At 37.2% G+C, this 22,482-nt stretch overlaps 1 protein-coding gene across 2 annotated transcripts; it reads right to left on the bottom strand.

Annotated features, from left to right (window-relative positions):
• Nucleotides 1–2,658: 2,658 nt before the first annotated feature.
• LOC113286083 (sugar transport protein MST8-like) lies at nucleotides 2,659–6,651 on the bottom strand. 2 transcript variants are annotated; one of them, XR_003329099.1, is made up of 5 exons: nucleotides 6,382–6,651; nucleotides 5,530–5,834; nucleotides 4,127–4,768; nucleotides 3,158–3,601; nucleotides 2,659–2,884 (listed from the first exon to the last, which is right to left on the bottom strand). XR_003329099.1 is itself a non-coding variant. In XM_026534797.1 (4 exons), the coding sequence occupies exons 1-4, from the start codon at nucleotides 6,572–6,574 to the stop codon at nucleotides 3,500–3,502; spliced, it is 1,242 nt and encodes a 413-aa protein (XP_026390582.1). In that variant the 5' UTR covers nucleotides 6,575–6,651; the 3' UTR covers nucleotides 2,659–3,499. The 2 variants fall into 2 exon arrangements, 1 of the variants encoding a protein (XP_026390582.1); XM_026534797.1 differs by having other exon boundaries at nucleotides 2,659–3,601.
• Between the last annotated feature and the right edge of the window lie 15,831 nt (nucleotides 6,652–22,482).

Genomic DNA, 22,482 nt, shown 5'->3' with positions numbered 1-22,482 from the left:
TGCTTCGTATCATCCAGCGTTATTGTCATCTCACCGAATGGCAGATGAAAAGTATCGGTTTCTAACCAATATCGCTCTTTAAAGGCAGTGGCAACAGTAGAATCAAACTCATGCTGATGGTTGAGAATTCCATTACCTAGTCTTGTATCCGCTACAAGATCACGACCGCTTTACATTCTTCCTCTAATGGCCAATAACCACCCTTTTTATGTTTCAATTTCTTTATCGCAACTTCATGATCCTGCGAAGAATGTATAAACAACAAAATTGTTAACTTTCTAAATTATGCCAAATAATATCAAATTGAACAAAATCATGCAAAATAAGTAAAATTTTGAGATTATTACCTTGCTTTGGAAAACCTTAGCAGCCCATGAATATGGATAACCAAATAAGACCACAGATTGATCGGGCGCCTCACCCCAAAATCTACCATTCTTCTTCGAAGGAAACAAATCATCGCCTTTAGGAATATGCTTGCCTTTTGGTGAAGGTATCTTCCTCGGATTCTTTTCCTTCACTTGAGGTTTAGGTGTAGTTTCAGGTGAAGCAACAACAACTTGTTTCCCTTTTCCTTGAACAACAATTTCTTCTTCTTGTTGTTGATTTGGTGGATCCCTAATCACAAGTGTACTTCCCGATATCACCGGTAGTTGAAATTGATCCCCTTCAATTTCTAGATCTTGGAAAACATTATCTTCAATTTCAGGACATGTTGAGCTACTTCCTTGAATCATATCCTTCTTCTTGTTAGCATCCTTGGGGAGACCTCTATAATCGACCCCACAATGAATTTCATGGCGAGGTGTAGGAGTATCTTTTGGTGTTAAGTTATTTCCCCTATTCTTTTTAGGCCTTGCTCTATCACGATTCCTGCAAATTACAAGAAATTCCACTTATACAATCAGTATTGATGGATTAGTAACACAAGTCAATCTATATAAAAAATGATATTCAGGATGAATTACGTCTAGGTTCGACATATAGAAAACCTGGACGTTCCAAATTACGTCTAGGTTGGAAATATACAAAACTTGGACGTTTCAGATTACGTCTAGGTTCGATATATAAAAAACCTGGACGTTCCACATTACTTCTGGAAAATATGCTGCAAGACTTAAACGTAAACCCAAAGTTAAAATTTCTTCAAAACATCCAGGAAGAATTACGCCTAGGTTTCAAACAAAACATAAAATTCAAATTACGTCTAGGTTGACGAAAGGAAAATTCAGTAACTAAACCTAGACGTAAAATTGGAATTACGTTTGGAAATCAACTAAACCTAGACGTAATACGACATGCAATTCCAAGTTTACGGTTTGAATTCCTCTAAACCTAGGCGTAAATTCTTCAAACACTAGACTTACGCTTGGCGAACCTAGGCGTAACACCTTCAAAAAAAAACAGAAATCCTAAATTTACTTCAATTTGATTCAATCTAACATGTTTTAAGCACAAAACGAGTAAGAATAGATGGGTTTGTCGATTAATACCTTACATACACCATGGGTTGTTGTTGAGGAGTTCGAAAATCCGAAAAATCAGTTTCTTCAATCGGTGGTTGTTGAGGATGAAGTTGTTGGTCAGGGGGTTAATTGAGATTTTGATTACCGTCACTGCAATCAGTTTGTTTCTTCCTCATCTTTCATACAGATTTCAATCCTACGAGGCTCAATTTTCGGATCGCCGATTAATCGAAAACGATGAAATGAATTGATATGAAAATTTACTGTGAAGAAGAAGAAGAAGAAGAAGAGAAAGAGGAGAAGAAGAAGAGCAGGAGTCAAAAGTTTGAAAGTGTGAAGATTAGATTAGGTTTTTATTCTGTTTTTGTTTTAATTTTAATTGAAGGGTAATTTGGACAAATTGCTATTGAATCAAAAATATCCCTTAATCCCCAATAATAGCCTTCTTGTTTTATTGTTCAATTTATTAGATAGAATAGTTTCTAGACTAAGCATACGCCGTACAATTAATTCAACGAGTCAGTACATTATACTGATTTTATGAGACATGTTTCCTTTTTTTTTTTGGATATGTCAAAAAGATACGTAAAGGATTAAATGGAACCTCAGACTTAAGTGGAAAATTAGTCTCATTGGTGACGCTGACGGCATGTCTAGAATTGTATATCGTGCCAGATTTCGGAACACAAGCATTATTCCATTTATGTTCATTATAGCTGATGAGAACATTCTGTAATCAAACAAGGTCTCCACAGGAGAAAACATAAAAGCCAGGGACCTTAGTAACTGTATTCAGGACTTCTATGGGATAGTTTCTCATGGGGTGAAATGAAAGACCATACTTCTTACAAGCAGTTTGCTGATTTTGGAAGGAACCCGCCAACACTCTAGTACACCAGATTATATAAGAAATGTTCTTCCCACCACAACAAGTCAACAAGACGCCCACGCCCATGCTCTGGTGTACGTGGACACAACTTCATCAGAGATAGAATGGATGAAAGTTCCTTATTATGAAAGTCTCCCACCACCATCAGTTCCCATGGTTACGATTCTAGAGTGTAAAAAGTTCTCAACCAAAACCTTGAGAAACACAGTTTTGGATTCACAGTTATATCATGTATAATGATATCCAACAAACTTGAATAATCATATTTACAATGTTAACATAGTATCTGAACCTACTGGCAGAACTTAACTAGATCCCAGAGAACCATACAAAACGGACCGAAAACTCTAGAACTAGGACACCTAACATGGGCCAATCCTGAGACAATAAATCCATGCCTTTGATCATTCCTCTCTTCACCCCATTACCAATCTCGATGCTAGAGTCATTCCCCACTCTACCGCTGAGATTGTGCCACGTCGTGTCCCAAGACTGGACAAGCTCCCATTGTCCCAGCTGTAGCAAGGTCCTATACATACAAAACAACTCTGAAGGATGTGATGGCATATGAGTAGACAAAGTAAATGATTGTTTTTGACATCTACCTAACTGACATAAATTACAAAATATGGGAGACTTGAGAACATGAGTCAAATCAGAGAATGACACACTTTCTGCTAAGTATGAAAAGATGGATGAGCTAGCTTTTGATGATGTAGCAGCTAGAATTGTGAAGGAGAGAAACTTAAAGGGATGAAAGTCATTACTGTGCGGTTACTGTATGCTAGGTGGTTACTCATACCATCAGATCGCTGTCGAGGTCAACAAAGTACCTTCTCCAGAACCAATGTTGCTTCCATACTTTAGAGACATCTTCTTCAACCAGGATTTGGTTTGTGTCGGGCATGAAATAGTAGGCAAGAAAAGTCATAATCACCCCGAAGAAAGCGAACAAGTATAAGACATAAAACTTGAATAGGTAGACCATGCAGGGGAATACCAAAGTCATGAAACCGGAAAAGTTCCAATATACTTTTGAGGACAAATCCTGCCCGCATGACCGAACCTCCAAGGGATATAATAGTAACATATCATCACTAGAGAGAAATATCCAGACTAATGGACCCCATGACCATGCAAATCCTCAAACACAAACACAGGTGGTGGAAATAATTAAGTAGTCGTACACATCAGAAGGGCCCGTTGCACCTCCTAATTTTATCCATATCAGAATCCCCAACAAGATCTGAAATTGAAAATTTCATTACATTAGTAATACGCAGACACGCACAAGGAAGGTAATTTTTCCACAAACTTACAGGGATTAGTCCACGAGTGAATTTGGGGGAGTTTAATGTATTTTGAATTTTGGGGATTTTGAGGGAGTGTAAGAGAGTGTGGGGAGTTTGGTGTTTTGAGTGTGGGGAGTTTGAGAGACTCTCCAGAAATCTCTACTTTTTTGAGAGATTTGGAGCGAGGAAAAAATACACTATAAACTCCCCAGAACTCCCCCAAAAATACCAACTCCCTATCATTCTAATTTTAACGACTTACAGGGAGTTTGAGAGTTCTTTTCAAACTCCCCCACGACTACAAGGTTTTCTAGGGAGTTCGGGAGACTCTTCTAAACTCTCCCACGACTAACAGAGATTTCGAGAGACTCCTTTGAACTCCCCCACGACTAACAGGAAAAAACCAAACTACACCTAACTCCCCCAACTCCCTTAAGGACTAACACCCTAATATTTTGTTGTTAATTTAGTACCATTACCTGACCAACACATATTTGAACTCCTCCGGCTATGAGGAAAACCCTTCTGCAACCTTGTCTTGCTGAGATTATACCAATGATGGTTGCAGCAACATTGACCCCTCCAATAATTGCAGTGTATGTTAGAGCTGCACTTTCTTGAAATCCTATAACTTGAAAAAGGTAGGGAGCATACATAACAATTACATTCATTCCTGTGAGCTGTTGGAACAAGGAGAGAGCTATGGCCATCACACGGTAGGGTGTGTTCTGTGTTTGAGACATAATTTGCTTCTCACATCCTTTCGCCGACTTTGATGCTTCGTTAGTGGCTAATAATTCTTTGAACAGTATATAAACATCGTCATTGGTGCCATGGAGGCGTTGGAGCAACTGTTTTGCATCATCAAACTTACCTAACTTAATCATGGACATTGGAGTGTCTGGGAGTAAGAAAGACCCGATAGAGATGATAGCAGCAGGGATTGCAGCAATTCCTATGCTAACTTCCCAGCCCCACCCACCTTTGATACTGTTGGTGCAGCAGTTCACAATATTGGCCACAAAGATACCAATGGCGATCATCATTTTAAAGGCAATATTTAGGGAAGCTAAGTAATTTTTATGAGCGAAACCCATTTCGGACATATAGACTTGAGCACCCTGTACGAAAATAATGACACGAAATGAAGAAGGATAGCTGGACAGTTAAAAAGATATGGAATGACTACCTTAATTGATTATTGTTTGCTTTGATTTTGGACACTGATCTACTATTCTCCTTTTTGGCCCCTCGCATGAGCAACAAATTAAGAAGATCAGGTTCACAATCAGAGCATACAAGGTGGTTTTAACTAGAAATGCGATGACAGTTCAACTCTTTTACTCAATTTGGTGTTACACATTGTTAGGTCAGGTGCCCTATGGTAATGGTATGACAATGAACTAGACTCCCACCTGTTTGAATAAAAACTTGCATGAAACAACACATACTGACATCATACACGGTGTCGATGTGATGTTTTTGTCGCACCAAATAGCATGGAATAGAGCGAATGCATATGGAACCACCTCAGTTAGTTACCAAATCTTTTCTTCACCTAGTTTAATGATCCCATACCGAGTAAAGAACAAATTGGCCAGTAAAACATTCACTCTGCCAACATCTTTCCACTTACGAAAGACAAAACAAAGCTAGGTAAAGAAAATATCTACTATTGGCTTAGCTAACACACAATGAAAGGAGTTGTCCACATTCAAGATGACGCGATTCAAACCCATGGCCTTTGATCAGTATCCAATAGGAGAAGTGCTGACTAGCTCCATACCTCGTTTCTGACCAATGTTAATGAGAAGTTTTATGCATGATAGAACATGATTTAATAAACTAAAAATATACTTATATGCTTAATAAAACAAGATACCTGATACATCATGCCAAAACCCATAGCAAACAGATTCGGACCTAAAATAAATATGATTGGCACGGCGTTGAAAATAGTGACCACTGAACCCATGGAGACGAGTGCTCCAGACAAGATCATATGCCTTCTCATATCCAATCTACTGAAATCTCGTTTTCTAATATCTATCCCAATGGAACCGGAGATGTAGAGAATTGCAGGAAAGAAAGACATGAGCATGGAGTACAATACAATGTCGCTGTAGGTGAAAGCATCATCAGATGGGTAGAAATGGTTCACGAATCCTGTCCCAAACATAAGCCCTCCTGCAAATCCATCACATTCATTTCATGAACATCGAGCATTTGTATGTATAGAAAAGTAAATACTTGCTTAGGTATAAGGGTATCTTGATTTTTTATATCAGCAAAATGAAATCTCTAACAATAAAGTATCTCTGCTGGTAGCATTGACAATTTTCTGTTACCATCCCAAGCTAAAAACTAACAAGTACAATGTTAATACATTAGAAACCTGTATCAGGTAGGGTTTATAACAAGAACCACCTATATCAGTTTTTAATTCTTCCCTTCCCTGAAATAATCAATCGCAAGATAAATCAAAGCTCTAATTCTTCTCAAAGCATTTAAACATAGATTTAGAGCAAAAAAAGATAAAAAGATAAACCCTAATCAAATCACAATCCAGTTAGCAATCAGTAACATCATCGTAATGGTATTTCTGGAGGTGCTGGTGTATGTAAAATTTAAATTGATTACTTGATTTTATCATAACAGTATAAACCCTAAACCCCGCGCCCAACAAAATCATCAAAACAAGTAAAAATTAAGCAGACCTGTACATAGTACATACCTATGATACCGGTCATATACCCGATCAAGAAACCAGAATTAATACCAATAAAACAAGCCATAAGGAAGCTCAAAGATATCTTCTTATTCTCGTTGGATTTCTCAACATTCATTCTCATCTTTGATTCAGTCGAGGGTAATTCTGTAGGAGGAGGAGGAGGAGTACCAGTACCGTTTTTATGTCTCATTGACATACTGTAGTTAAGATTTTGATGATGGAATTTTATTTTATTTCGACAACAAAAGGTTACAAATAGGTTGCTCTTGTGGCGAGAAGAATCAAGTGAAATTCGTTAATATAAATTTGATATTTTATTTTGTTTTTAAAAGAATCCTATTACACGGCTCCAAACTTTTGGTTTTCAGGCTCATAAGATGGCAAAATACATAATCATAAAATAGTAATCAACAAAATCCCTTAACCTATTAATTTTGTTAATGGTGATATCTTCCATTAGTTAGTGCTAATAATTAAATAAAAATAAATTAAGTATGATTAGTGATTAAGTTATACAAATTTTTAGGGTTGGAAAATCAAAATCAAAATCGGAATCGATTTTTATTTTATTTTACATGCGGGGAGTCTCCAATTTTCCGAACCACTGGCGGAAAATTTTCACCCGAAAAATTCTGCTGAGTTTGGAAACTAAACCAACTCATCCGGTAACTTAAGTACGCATACCCGTGCACATACTTAAGTTGGTTATTTCTCAAATCGGTAGTTCATGAACTTAAACAAATAAATTCTAAGGAATGCAATCTTTGCAAACCGTGGCTATATTATTCATGAAGTGATTCAAATGAATTAAACCGATTTTGTTTCAATGGTGTCTATGAATAAAGATCTAAGCAATTGAACAACTCTTCAACTAGTTCTTTTGAAGTCATTGGAACTAGTCATGAGAAAGATGAATACGGTTGATATGATAATGCTCACATGGCTAACCATTGGTTAACTATTGTTGAACCAACTAAGTGTACACGTTTAGGTACAGTTACTCAAACCTAAATGAAATACATTTCATTTCTGTGTGACAAGTTCTAATCAGGTTTTCATCTAACGGTAAATATTGAATACTTTGTTACTAAGCTAACATTGTTTGCAAACCCTGATTTGAAAACTATATAAATGAGAACTCTAGCAACTGGAAAAACTAATCCCCACACCTTCCATGTGATAGGTTTAGCTAGAGTCGATTCTCCTTTAACCTTAGGTTTCTTCTCGAGACCCTGTAGGTTAACGACTTGAAGACTTCATTGGGATTGTGAAGCCAGACCGAAACTACTTCTCTTGTAGTTGTGTGATCTGATCTTCTATTGGCATGAGATTTATTTCTCCGATAGGCAAGATAAAAATAAATCACAAACATCTTCGTCTCATCGTTTGTGATTCTGCAATATCTTGTTTCGCTACCATACGATTAAGATTATTGTGAGGTGATTGATAAATCTAGGATGTTCTTCGGGAATATAAGTCCGAGTTATCGATTGGTTCCTGTTCACCTTGATTTCTATCAAAAGACGGAACAAACTTGTAGATTTATCTATGGGAGACAGATTTATCTATTATCGTAGACTTTTCTTTGTGATACAAATTTGTTTATCAAAGTCTTCGACTTTGGGTCTGTTTGAGGGTGAAAACGGTTTCTGATGATTTCAGTAATTTCGTGTGTTGTGGGTGAGAAACGAGTCTAAACCCTAAACAATGTACTGCAAGGGAGTACTTTGATTCGAGAGATCAATCTCTACAAATCCGGCATGTAGCGCCCCCTAAGCTAGCAGCTGACTAATCCAAGAGATTAACTAAATAAAGAGGCACTACGAATCTAATTCAAATACTTAAACATTCAAGTAAGAAATCTGCTACAAAATTTATCCCAAAACTAACTCCGCTCAGAATATATATATACATGAATTTCTCTCAAATGATACATATATAATAGTCAATTGGTTTACAGATACAATAAACAACATAATAAACATAGCGGAAGTTAACTAATTAATGGAGTCAACACTTGTGGATTTCGCTGCGCAACTCTGATCTGTCTCTGAAAACTGAAAGTGGGAATAATTAATATTTAACTTATAAGTAATCATAAGCAAGATTAAGAAAAACAATAATGTTTTCCCAGACATTAAATAGTGACCAAGTCACTGAGATACACAAACACGAATATGGACAAGCTCTTTCTTCAAACAATGTATAGTATGGTTGTGCAATTCCGAACTCGCAAATCCATACCTAATCGTAAATATGGATGTCGACAATTCCGAACTCGCAATCTGTCGACCGATATAAGCATAAAAGATGAATTCATGTAGATATAAACGCGAAAGAGCATATCCTCACAGAAAAGCTCTTTCTTCAAACAATGTATAGTATGGTTGTGCAATTCCGAACTCGCAAATCCATACCTAATCGTAAATATGGATGTCGACAATTCCGAACTCGCAAACTGTCGACCGATATAAGCATAAAAGCTGAATTCATGTAGATATAAACGCGAAAGAGCATATCCTCACAGAAGTAAACAAACATGTATATGGACAAACTTCTTCTTCAAACAATTTATACTATGGCTGTGCAATTCCGAACTCACAAATCCACACCTAATCGTAAATATGGATGTCGACAATTCCGAACTCGCAAACTGTCGACCAATATATCATAAAAAGCTCTAGGTATAAATGTGAAGGAGCGTATCCTATATACCACACGTGGAAATTCTTATTTCCCATAACGATTCATATTGACCACAACAAATTACAGGTCCTTTCCAAACCATGGAAAGATTAACAGAATCAACATAATCATCGTAAAACAAGTTAAACAATGCATACAACGCACAAACAGAAATACATGAGTTTGTTAAACATAAACTTTTGTAAAGAAAAACAATAATGTTTACCAAAGAGTCAAATATATTCCCACCTCTTTTGATGACAAGCCACGCCTACCTCGAGATCCACGATCCACTTGTTCATTCTTTGAATCGATCGTTGTTAATAGACTAACTGTTAATCATACAAGAACTCTAAAAGTTTAGCCAAAAAAGCTCACACAAGAATCATACAATTTTATTTAATGGTTCTAAACCCATTAAGGTATCTTATTCTCTATCTTTAACATAACTAAGGGTTTAATATTCCAATTAGATTGATTCTAGAGTGCATAGCTAAGTCTTATGAATATCTACAACTTTGTAGAATAAGCCAAAGGCTAATTCGGACCACAAGAGGTCCAACCCATCAAGACATGAAAACTATGCCTAAGCCCAAGTTCATTAATCCAGCCCATTAATCTAAGGTCTGGCCATCTGATTAACTGACAGTCTCTAACAGTCATCAGGTTTCTAACAGTCAACGTCAGTCAAGTGGTCAAGTCCAGTGTCAATGGTCAAATGAGTCAACTCAACGAGTTGATCAGGGTTTACTGAGTTAACTCAGTCACTAAGACTGATTCACGTAAGTCAAATTCATATCTGACTCAGTCAGATAAACTGAGTCAGCTAAGTCTAACAGCTGACTGGAAAGACTAGGTGCAGGCCATTGCACAGGCCAGGCTTCTAATGCAGAATCATGATGCAACACAACAAACAACACAAACCAAAACACAATACATTTACATATTCTCTACCAACCTGATTCCAGGCTTTAACCAAAGTCCAGTTCCATCCTCCATCAACATCAACACAGGTAAAACACTGAACAACATATAACGCCACTTCCATCTATAACTCATTTATCTTATTCCTATTACAATTTACTACATTCAATGGTTGAACAGGCTCATATGCACTTCTACTCAAATTGACTTAATCTCAATTACTTCTACCACCAATAACTCATAAACCATTATCACCTGCAGTTTCAGTTCAACTCATCTATCATGGAAACATTTACCTTCCATAGACATAACTCTTTCATTTCTGTCTCAATTACACAAACAACACCACTATACCTCAGAACCGCAACTACACATGCCTAAGTACAATCCAACAGCAACACACCAACTCTAGCACACTTAAACCTCCATAAACAAAATCATCATTGTCAGTTAAACAAACTCAACTACACATCCATATCTTCACTGAAATCTAATCCATTCTAACTCATTTAATTACCTGCAATTACAACAAGACCAAATCCCCATCTTGAAATAAAATCAATTCTTGTATCACCTCCATTCTCTGTAACTCAAGAAAATTAAGCTACACCCAACTTCATTAAACCATTCTAAAACAGTCTCGCTATCAACTTCATAAACAACCACATGAACACAATAATAACACTTAAAATACTTTATTAAGATTGCAGAGAAGAATTATTACCTCACCCATTGGAATTGAATCCTTCTTTCTCCTTGAGTCTATTCAACATATCATCCCAACCATCTTCATCAATCCTTCTTAAGATGACAACAACCCACCAGTTTGGTTCAATTCCTCTCAAAAGCCCTAACCTCAATTTTGGGGAAGAACAGAACATGAATCCTAATTTACTGATTCACCAATCTCATCTTCCAAATCAATCTTAACTCTTAATTACAAACAAACCCAACTCCAAACAGACTTCTACACTTTCAATTTCATCTTTAATTTCACACGAAAACAAATCAACTGCAGAAACCCTAATATTCTTTAATCTCGAATTAATCTTCATCTTGAACCTTGATTCACTCAATTGATCAACACCCATCACAAACCCCCTTTCCTAGAACATCAATTCCATCATCTGAGAGTTAACTTCATTTATAACTCCACTCTAATACACTCAATCATTCAATACCCATCTCGAATCATTCTTCCAGAACATCAATTTTATATTCTACAGCTTCTCTACGTTATTCGCCTGATTTGTGATTCTTCATAAGAACAGCTTCACATCGACAAATTAATACAACCCTTCTTTTTCTTCATCACCAATCACTCAAATCTATCTTTCATTATTCAATTCTTCTATGGATTGAACCCAAACTCAAACCCTAACTTAATCCTCTCTAACTCGTCACTTCTTTTAACTCAGAACCAACCACAACTCAATCATCACCACGAGGAACCCTTCCTTGATATTTCAATTAATAACTCAAATTAATCCTTCACCAAATTAGCAGAACCCTAACTCTTAATTCGTTATCTCATTCGAATTTGAGTCAATAACAGATAACATCATCACTACAAACCACTCCATGATCTTCTCCGCCTCCTGCCGATTACCAAACCTCCGTTAGATCTCTCACAACTCGCAGGAGAAGAAGAACAGAGTAAGAAGGAAAGAGAAGATAAGTAGAAAGAAGAAGAATGAAGAAGAAGAAAGAAAAAAAGAAAAAAGAGAAGTAGAGTTTTATCTTCTCGATCAGTATTGACACGACCACCCCAAAATTACATGACACCCGTTGAAGATAAGTGCAGCCACAGGGTTAAGCTATGAAGTCATTATTTTGCCCCTCATACTTATCCAACAATAACTTCTTCGTCCGGTATCCGATTGGCACATTCGAGTAATCCATCCTGCGTAACTTTTCGAGATCTATCAAACGGTACTAGTTTCGTATCCAAATCGTTGTTAGATTAATTCTATTAGTTAACCTTCGTGTTAAACTAATCGAGTTATTATCGGCTAATACGTCTCTTGACAAGTCTAATAGCGTTGACGAGCTCGAGGGTCCTTACACGGCCTAAACCAATAAATGGACGTTCCAGACTTTCTTTGGTCACAAAGTGAAGCAGAAGAGTTGTTCTTAGGGAGGGAAGCGAAGAGAGTGTTGAGACCAGAATAGTTGATTCTGGAAGAGTAGTTGTTTGATGACTTGTATCAGAAAGTGAGACACTAGCAGGTTGGAAAGCTAGCAAGTGATTTCTGAGTGTGGTGTATTCTCCTGACCAAAAAAACTTCTTCTTGGTAGAAATAGGTGAGACCTATTTATACAAGTCGCAAGGAAACGTACCCTGGTCTCGTAAGAAGTGGAAACGGTTGAGTAAATGGAAGAAAGCGGTAACGGGTAACGCCTGGAATTGATGTTTCCATATTGAAGGAAACATTTTACCATTACTTCTTGTATTTACTAACCGCCTCACTCTTATGACACTTTCCTGTAACAGGCGTAGTGTACGCCGCACGTTGTAAACCGCCAGACCAATACCCTGATGAGCATCCCCCAGTTTGTGACATGTTTTGATGTCTCTAGTGTTTTCGTGGAAAACGAGTAGCATGTTGCTACGTGTGGCAAGTTAAGATTGAGAAGCTTGCCGGTTCGGTGGCGACCTTCGACGGCCGAGATTTGCATTTCAAGAGGAAGGGTAGCCATTGATTATGGCTACCTTCCACTGGAAGCTAGCGGAGTGGCTGCAACATGGCTTGCGCATGTCCTGGGCGTTGCCAATTAGGGTTTGGTACCGTGACCAAGAATTGGCACCGTAGCCAAGAGATTGCCACAAGTCGTTTGGTGGAAAGGTTGTACGTCTGAGATTTGCATCTCAGGATGAAGGGTAGCCGTCGATTGTTGCAACTCTTCGTTTGGCAACCAGTGGCATGGTTGCATGGACGGCATGACTTTCCCATGTTTTAGGCGCGGACAAATTAGGGTTTTGGCATAAACCGTGGAATTTGGCATTGGGCTAGAAGTTTCCATGCGTTTGGTGGCGAACTTGTACGGCTGAGATTTGCATCTCAGAAGGAAAGGTAGCCGTCAATTGTTGCAACTCTTCGTTTGGCAGCCAGCGGCATGGAGGCATGGCCGTCCTGGCTTTGGCATGTTTTAGGCGCGGCCAAATTAGGGTTTTGGCATAAATCGTGGAATTTGGCATTGGTCCAGAAGTTCCCATGCGTTTGGGGGCGAACTTGTACGGCTGAGATTTGCATCTCAGAAGGAAGGGTAGTCGTTGATTTTTGCAACCCTTCGTTTGGAAGCCAGCGGCATGGAGGCATGGCCGGCATGGCTTTGGCATGTTTAGGCGCGACCAAATTAGGGTTTTGGCATAAACCGTGGGATTTGGCATTGGGCCAGAAGTTGCCATGTGTTTGGTGGCGAACTTGTATGGCTGAGATTTGCATCTCAGAAGGAAGGGTAGCCGTTGATTGTTGCAACCCTTCGTTTGGCAACCAGCGGCATGGAGGCATGGCCGGCATGGCTTTGGCATGTTTTATGCGCGACCAAATTAGGGTTTTGGCATAAACCGTGGAATTTGGAATTGGGCAATAAGTTACCATGAGCTTGGGGGCGAACTTGATGGCTGAGATTTGCATCTCAGAAGGAAGGGTAGCCGTTGATTGTTGTAACCCTTCGTTTGGAAGCCAGCGACCTGAAGGCATGGCCGACATGGCTTTGGCACGGTGGTGCGGCTTGCATGGTATGCCTTTGGTGCGGAGATGTGGCTAGCATGGATGGCATGTCGTTGGCATGGTGGTGCGGCTGGCACGGTATGCCTTTGGCGCGAAAATTTAGCTGGCATGGCTGGCATGTCGTTGGCACGGTGGTGCGGCTGACACGGTATGCCTTTGGCGCGGAGATGTGGCTGGCATGCCGTTGGCACGGTGGTGCGGCTGCATCCATGAAATTAGGTTGGATGGACAAAAAATAAAGAAACAAAATTATAGAATAATTGAAGGCAAAACTATAGAATAAAGATCACATAAAAGGCACATGATAACTTATCTTTGAAGCCTAGTGTAAGGAGAAGGACCTATTTTTATTTTAGCATGTGTAATAAGGAGCTACACATGTATCTAACTTGTGTAACTTCTAGTTACACATGCATCTGTCTAGTGTAAGGATAAGTTACACATGCATATAGAATGTGTACACAGAAGTTACACATGCAACTGAGTTGTGTAACTGAGAGTTACACAGACGTATATCACAAAAACTAAATCAAGTGAACAAACTATTCCAGACTTATATCCTCACCTACATTCCCAAGGAAGATGACTGAGAGCAGTAAGGAAGACACAATAAAAATATTAGGTTTCGTACCTAAGTGATTGGCATTACAATCAATATAAGTGAAGGTTGATCTTCAAGTCCAGGCTCTTTTTGCTAAGAAGAAACTCCATTTCGTCTCATCCTCGACCTAAAACTCGCGTAGTTATAGTTTTGCTTATTGCCGATACTAAATTCTGAAGTTCAGACTACTCCACTTCAAGTTCAGCTTACTTGCAATGAGGAAATAACTTGCATGTCAAAAAAAGAGATGTTACTTAGATACTCAAAAGTTGAAGCACTTAAATATCTTACTTAGATACTCAAAATTGAATACTTCTAATCCATAGAAATATCAAATCTAATAGCATATTCATAACAGTGTCAATACATCCACTCACCAACAACATCTATGGATGCAATTTCAGCACCATTAGTGTGTCAACAATCTTCTTCACTTGGTCCTCAGTTTACTCAATTATGAATTCTACCTCATACTCCTCATATTTCAGCGCCAACTCAAATTCCAGGGAGATTATCCTACAAAAATACCACAAAAATAAGCAGTCAACTATATTGAGTTATTGGCAACCTTAAGAGTAACAAAAAACAATAATATTTTATGAGATTAAAAAGAATAATACATACAACAATGTATAAACCAGTTTTACATGCACTTGACTAGTATAAATAAGAGTTACACATGTATATGACTAGTGTAACTGGGAGTTACAGATGCATCTGAATAGTGTAACTGAGAGTTACACATGCATTTTGGATGTGTAGATGAAAGTTACACATGCAATTTGGATGTGTAGACGAAAGTTACACATGTGTGCATAATCATCAAAATGAGAAAATTGAAGCACAATGAACAGCTCTCTAGCTTCAGTACCACTACCAGCATCATCACCTGCTCCAACTTTCACCATCACAAGCTATGAACTGAAAATTGAAGCACAAGCCATAATTTAGTAACCTAATCCATTTTACCTGTACAATCACTTCTGATCCAACTTTTCCTTCCATATCTCTTTATTCTTCAACTTTAGATTTTTTGGATTTGAGAGCATCGCAACACGCTGCCAGTAATTGACGCTCTGTAGAAGATATTAGCAGATGACGAAATTGACATAAAATTTTGATTAGATATATAATCTAAATCTTGAAATCGTACTACATCATGTTGTTTAAATTTGAACAACCAAAGAAAATAAGATTGAGCTAAAAGTCATTTTTTAAGAACAGGTAACATTAGAAATGAGCAAAAATCAGTTCAAAAATCAAAGTATATAGAATTCGTATCAAATAGATGGGTAAAAGAGATAATGATTCACTGATTTCAAATCTGAAAACCGATTTTCGATCGAGATAAAAAATTAAAAGATCTAGAAATTTTTCTTGAATGTTTTTTTCGAAATTTTACTCTCAACAGTAAGATTAAGGTGAGATTATAACAGATCTAACTCTAATAATGATTTCAATAAGAGATTTATGCTGAAATCAAGCTTTTAAAAAGTTTTAAAAATCACAAAATGATTTTGCAGAAATATATATCTGAAAAATCGAAGAACCAAATCTACTTATTGAAGTGAAACGTTAAAGATAAAACGAAGCTTATATGTTAAATTCGTAGGCGGATCTTCAGATTCATTTGCTGCTGATGATGATGATCATTCATTTTCCATCGATTTTCATTGAATCTCTGAAGAACAAGTGATGTTGATGTCGAATTAACGTTTAGATAATCATGATCTAGGTTTTGAGATCATTTTTCACTGAAAATTTCAATCGGAAATTGTGTCTTCTCGTCTGTTCCTTCATCCGAGAGAGAGCAGAAGAAAATGAGAGAGAAAAAGTGAAAAGGAAAATGAACTAAAAAGAAAATATCTAATGATATAAATAGGAAAGGGTAGTGTTATCATTATTAAAATTCGTAATAATTAATTATAGGCCAGATCTGAAGAAAAATTTATTTTTTGGGCCTAGCAATATCGTTTTCCTAAAGTATGGAGTTGACAATGAATGATCCATTTAATGGGGATTGTATATGTTGAACCCATATAGTATGGGGTTCTAGTATTTTTCACTCCCTATAATCCCAATATCAGTTTCAGTTTCTTCTCTTCTCCCTCGTATATAACTTTGCATAGAATCAGAGACGGATGGATATGAATTTATCAAATCCAGACGGAATAGGTATGTATGTTTATTTAATATCATCATGTTAGTGTTTGATATTGATAAATTAAACTGGTTCACTTTTTTAATAAATTATAACAGGACATGCATGATTAATAGATAGTGCAGATTTGTAAAACATGATATTATGTTAATCAGGTAAATTCCAGGTTTTTTTCTAAGTTTTAGGGGTTTTATTTTATTTGGGTTTGCATTCCTAGTCTAACATTTGTTTATGTTTCATTCTATTAATTTCAAGTCATTTATTAATGAAGAGAAGAATTTTATTGGTTCACTTCTGAAAATTTGAGATAATTTGCTACAGGGTATTTTGGAATTTTATTGAAAGAGAGTTTTATGAATTATTTTATTCAGAGTAGGGTTTATACTTATGAACATATTATGTTTTAAAGTATGCTGAACTGAAAGTTAAATACATGTAAACAATTATGAATATCTTCTTGCTGAGAAAAACTTCCCATGAATATCTTCTTGCTGAGAAAAAATTCCCTTTGCTCCTTGGTTTTGGAATAAGTGTCTTTGCCCTCGTCTGTCTGAATTGAACTGAATGAATATGTTGATGGACTGGGAACTTGAGATTCTAAGAGGAAAAGGTGTGACCCATCTGTTTCCAAAACTGAAGACAAACAACAACAAAAATATGTATAGTTAGGTATATTGCTTACCTTTGCACAAGATATAGAATTGGCACAAAGAGGTTTTCAGCAGTGAGAGAAATTAAATGGTAAATACTTTGATTAGGATTACTTAGGAACTCTAGGTTCAGATGTGGAACTCTAAAATACACAATGAAGGACTAGCACTTTTATTGCATATTCATCTAGAAGTAAATTAAGTCGTATACTTGCGGTATTTAACTCCTGCTTTTTGAGCTTAAGCTATAACAGCTAAAATGGGTGATTCTGATCAGTTTAGCTACAGAGGTTCATGTAAGTGAGGTTCTTTATAAGATAGATATAGGTAAAGATGGAAGGGTACTTAGCTTCTGGTGTTGCTTTAGAACAACATATGCTTCGCTATTATTATTCAGGTTTTATCATTCACCCCACTCCGATGGTGTTATTTACCATTATGAAGTTTGCCGTTGTGGACAATTTAATCAGATATTGCTTCTAGACATTTCCTTCTGGTTAACCTGTAATTTGGATTATGGATTTGCTTCTGAGCTCAAGGTTAATTGTGAAAAAAAATTTATGTTCTGTTTCTGTTAGCTAGATCTTTAGTTTGAAGATAACTCTCTATTAGGAAATAATATATGAGAGTCTATATTTAGGAGATATGCACATTAAGTTGTGAGAGTTATATTAGGAAAGTGTCTATGTTTAGAGTTTGATCTTAGTTAGGAAAGTACCTTGAGTGGTCATCAAGTTTGTGAACAATATAAATAGGCTGTTGAGCCATGAAAATTAATATACCGAATTATTATCAATGTAGTCTATTGCTTCCGCGCGTTTATGCTCTCCTCTCTCTTGCTCGATCCTTAACATGGTATCAGAGCAAGGTGAGAGGAAGGGAGAGGAGAAGGAGAAAAAGTTGGAGAAGATAACAAGTTTTTCGTTTGTGTTAGAGAGTTTGTTTTTTCATTAAAAAGGAGAAGAAGCTGCGTTAGGGTTTGAGAGAAGTAAAAAAAAAAAAAAAATTGTTGATCACGTTGGAGTTTCTCAAAAGCTTGAAGAGGTCCGATAAATTTGAAGGTTTTGCAAGTCATGATGTTACGTTCGTCTTGTCCTTAAACTCTTTAGAGCGAGAGCCTGAGATGCTGATGTTCATAGAGATGTTGACGTGCGGTTCTGGTAAGAAGATGCAAGAAGGAGGTTACAGAAGAAGTCCGTAAAAAAAAAAAAAAAGTTGCTGTTTAAAGAAGAAAGAGGACAGTGATGCTATTGTTAGCCGCAAAGAAAGGCAGAACAGTGATGATAAAGAAGAAGATTGTGCTGTTGTTTGTCGTTCTTAAAGGACAAGGAGGTGTTCGTGATGAGTTCAGAGAAGTACTCGATGTGCTTTGATGTTTGAAGATGAAGCTGCGACGGGTTAGGGTTTGTAGATGGTGGTTGCAAACGAGTGCTGTGTTGGTGTTTTATTCTGGCAAGAGTCTGAGAAAGAAAAAAAAAAAAAAAAAAAAAAAACAGATCCTGATGCGGTTCGTGACATGTTGGTTCACTGTTAGACGGTGATGATGTTATCTGTCAAAAGCGGTGATGCAGGTAAAGAACAACACACGAGTGCTGTTAGGGTTTGAGTTAAGAGGTATTTCTAGTCGTTGAGAAGGCTGAGAAAATTGGATGTTGCCATGAACAAGAGAACAACATGAGTACTCGTGTTTGGTGAAGATACAAAGTTTGAAAATCAGTGACTTGTTGTTCTGTTACATGATGCTCGAGATATTGATGGTGAAGATGAGTTCGAGCATGGCAGAGATGGTTTTTCTGTGATGGGAGTACTTGATGGCTGGCTGGAGTTGTGAGCAGTGATGAGAACTCGAGAACATGCAGTTGAATGGAACTCGAATGGCAGAGATGGATAACTCGACCTTGGCTTTGCTGCTGTTGTAGATGATGCCAGTGAAGGAATCGGTAGGTAACTGTCATTAATGGCAGTTTTGATGATGATCGGTGATTGTTGGGAGTTATCGTGATCAGCTGGAGATGGACAGCTCGAGAATGGGTGCTGCGATTGATGGAGATGTTGGAAGAAATCACGAGATTGCTATGATGAAACTGCAGAGAAGAACCCAAGCTTGATGTTGTTCGATCGGTGATTGGAGCTCGAGAAGCAAGCACAGAGAAGATGGGAAGGTGTTGTGATGTTATGATGCCATGTTTGATGTGTCTGTGAAGTTGGAGGAAGATGTCCATTGACGGATGCTAATGATGATCATGATGGTGATTCCAGAAAAGAGAAGCTTCTGTTGAAGTCAATGGACCTGTGATGATCGGTAAAAAGAAAAAAAAAAAAAAAAAAAAAAAAAAAAACTTTGAAAAGACGAAGAAGAACTGAACTTGACGAAAAAGGCTTGAAGCAAGGTCGTTAAAAAAAAAATAAAATAAAAATAAAAATAAAAAATCACAGTACGTGATGTTTAGGGTTTGTGAGGAAGTGTTATTGAAAGTCTAACAGTAGAAATTGTTAGAGAAGAGATGTTACAAAGAAGAATCGTTACAGAAGCGTACCAGAAGGAAGTGTGACAGTTCTGTCAGAGGTGTTATTGAAAGTCAGTAACAGTTACAGAATTGTTAGAGAAGAGATGTTACAAAGAAAAATCGTTACAGAAGCGTAACAGAAGCAAGTGTGACAGTTCTGTCAGAGGTATTGCAGAAAGCTGTTAAACATGTTGGAAGAAGTGAAGTGTGGTTGAAGAGTTTGTGGTAGAAACTTGGAGATCCTACAAAGTGTGGCAGACTTTGTAAAGACGACAGGATTATGAGAGAATCTTGAAGAACAAAGAAGTGTGAAGGTTTCGCAAGAAGTGCGTGACTGGAACAAGAGAGAAGAAGAAACAACATTCATGTTGTGAAGGAAAAAAAAAAAAAAAAAGAAGAAGAAGAAAAAAAAAACCAATCACCAAGAGGTGATGAGAAAAAGAACAACAATACTAGGTTAAAATCCTATGAGTTGTCGAGAGAGTACACAAAGTATTCTATCGAAGAAACCAAGAAACCAAGAGTACAAGAAGTATTCTACCGAAGAAACGAAGAGGACCGAAATGTCCTTAAACTACGAAAAAGATGGGACCGTAATGTCCTTAAACTACGAAGATGGAACCGAAATGTTCTAAAACTATGAAGATGGGACCGCAATGTCCTTAAACTACAAAGATGGAACCTGTATGTTCTAAAACTACTATTGGGACCGAAAGCGTAATGTCCTTAAACTATGAAGGGGACCGAAACGTCCTTAAACTACAAGAGGACCGAAACGTCCTTAAACTACAATCTGAAGATTTTTTTTTTTTTCTCAAAAGCGTTGAAAAAAAAAAGAAGAAAACCGAAGTTAAATTTCTTTTGTCCAAGATGGGCATTCGTGATCTACATGCTCCATCTTGCGGGAGGGTATTAGGAAATAATATATGAGAGTCTATATTTAGGAGATATGCACATTAAGTTGTGAGAGTTATATTAGGAAAGTGTTTATGTTTAGAGTTTGATCTTAGTTAGGAAAGTACCGTGAGTGGTCATCAAGTTTGTGAACAATATAAATAGGCTGTTGAGCCATGAAAATTAATATACCGAATTATTATCAATGTAGTCTATTGCTTCCGCGCGTTTATGCTCTCCTCTCTCTTGCTCGATCCTTAACACTCTCCCTTTAGGCTTATGATTGTTAATTATCCATTCCTATAGCAAGAATTCATCCTTTGTTCCTGATTGAAACATCTTGAATAGTAACTCTTTTCTTTAGGATTTTGATTGTTAATTAACCAATCTTCATGCTTCTCTGTAAGCAAGAGATCACATATATTAATTGTAGACATGTCTATATCTGACTCCCCCATGTTTCTGGAGTCCCATACCAATCTTCTTTCCAAGAGACATATACCTTTGAAGACATGATTTACAAATCTTTTTTATAGCAACACCAATCTGTTGGTATGTATGTACCATGATTCTAGCATCTAACACCCATCTGTATCCAAAACTGAAGAGATATGACAATATGTATTGTCAATCCTATGAACAAACAGTTGTTGTTTTGATTTTAGTGGAGATTAGGAGAATGCTTTTTCCATGGTGGTGGAGGTCGTGGTGGTGAGATTTCAACAAAGGGAGATAGAGCAGAGAGAGAAACAGAGGAGATGTATGAATATTTTCACCATATTTGAAAATAAAATTGAATGAATATTTCTCACAAAAAAAGAGTAGGATTTATACAAACTGAACCGTAACACCGTTTAGATTCGATTGTGTCAAGTGGTGTCAGTTAAATTTGAAATGTCGTCAAACCAATTTCGCAAAGACTATTAGCTTTTAGTAATTTTTGTTTTATGTGGTTGGCCGTAGATTTAATTTGGTTTAATTTAAATGAATCTCTGCATTTTGCAGCTCACTGTGTTGTTGATTGTAGTTTAGCTCGACTGCGTTTATCTGAATTTTGTTAGCCAACCTTCCCGAGTTTTAAGTCTTGGAAATGTCATCTTTATTGAGTTTTGGTTGCAAAACGTTGGTTATATTTATAATCTTTATTGCATTCTGTTTGAATGAACATGATGTTGGAGTAATGTGGTTCATTTGTAAGTTTTAGTTATTCAGCAGTTGACCTTCTTATAACCTGTCCTTTCACCATGTTTCTAGGAAAAGAAGTTGACCAACGTTATGTAACTGGACAGTGCATTAAACTTCAGTGGTTGTTCATACATTTCTGCAAGGCATTGCCTGCAAATGCATCAGAGGAAATGGTGTCCCGGTATACCAGAGCATACATTTGGTACCTTATGGGTTGTACCATTTTTACAGAGTCGGGTACATACAGTATTAGCGTGCGATATTTAGGTGTGATTTCCAGTCCATCTATATCTAGCCAGTTTGCTTGGGGGAATGCAGCATTGTCCCACTTGTACAGAGGCATGACTAATAATGTGACCTCAAATGGGAAGAACATGTTCGGCTCCGCAACACTACTGATGGTAAAGCAATTTGAGTTTCACTACATACTATTTCAACTTTCTGTGTTTTTGATGACGGATAAAAGTTAATACTGTAGCCTTTTCATGTACAATGCTAGATTTTTGAAAGGTTCCCAGCTTTTAAACCCGATAAAAAAAGGCGTTACCGCTGCACTCAAAGTGGTCGGAACGTGGCAGGACAGACAGCATGCACCACAACTATGAGAGGATTAGAGATGCTTTGAATAGTTACGACGGGAAAGATGTAAGTTAAAAAACCAGTATTGAAAGTATTTGCGAAGGTACCATAAATTATGAGGGGTAAATCACTTTGGGTGTAGTATAAATTTAACTAGGTACGCACATCAGTCTGTAGCATAAAA

This window comes from Papaver somniferum, chromosome 6 (assembly GCF_003573695.1).
Source record: "Papaver somniferum cultivar HN1 chromosome 6, ASM357369v1, whole genome shotgun sequence".
Taxonomy (NCBI): domain Eukaryota; kingdom Viridiplantae; phylum Streptophyta; class Magnoliopsida; order Ranunculales; family Papaveraceae; genus Papaver; species Papaver somniferum.
This window is presented reverse-complemented; position numbering and strand designations above follow the sequence as displayed.

What these genes read in the sequence shown, in the direction of transcription:
- LOC113286083 (XM_026534797.1), bottom strand. Translation starts at nt 6,574, where the DNA reads ATGTCAATGAGACATAAAAACGGTACTGGTACTCCTCCTCCTCCTCCT. An exon ending in GTATATGACCGGTATCATAG is followed by an intron (nt 5,835 to 6,381) that starts GTATGTACTATG and finishes ATGGATTTGCAG; the next exon opens with GAGGGCTTATGTTTGGGACA. An exon ending in GTTTTGGCATGATGTATCAG is followed by an intron (nt 4,769 to 5,529) that starts GTATCTTGTTTT and finishes ATTTTCGTACAG; the next exon opens with GGTGCTCAAGTCTATATGTC.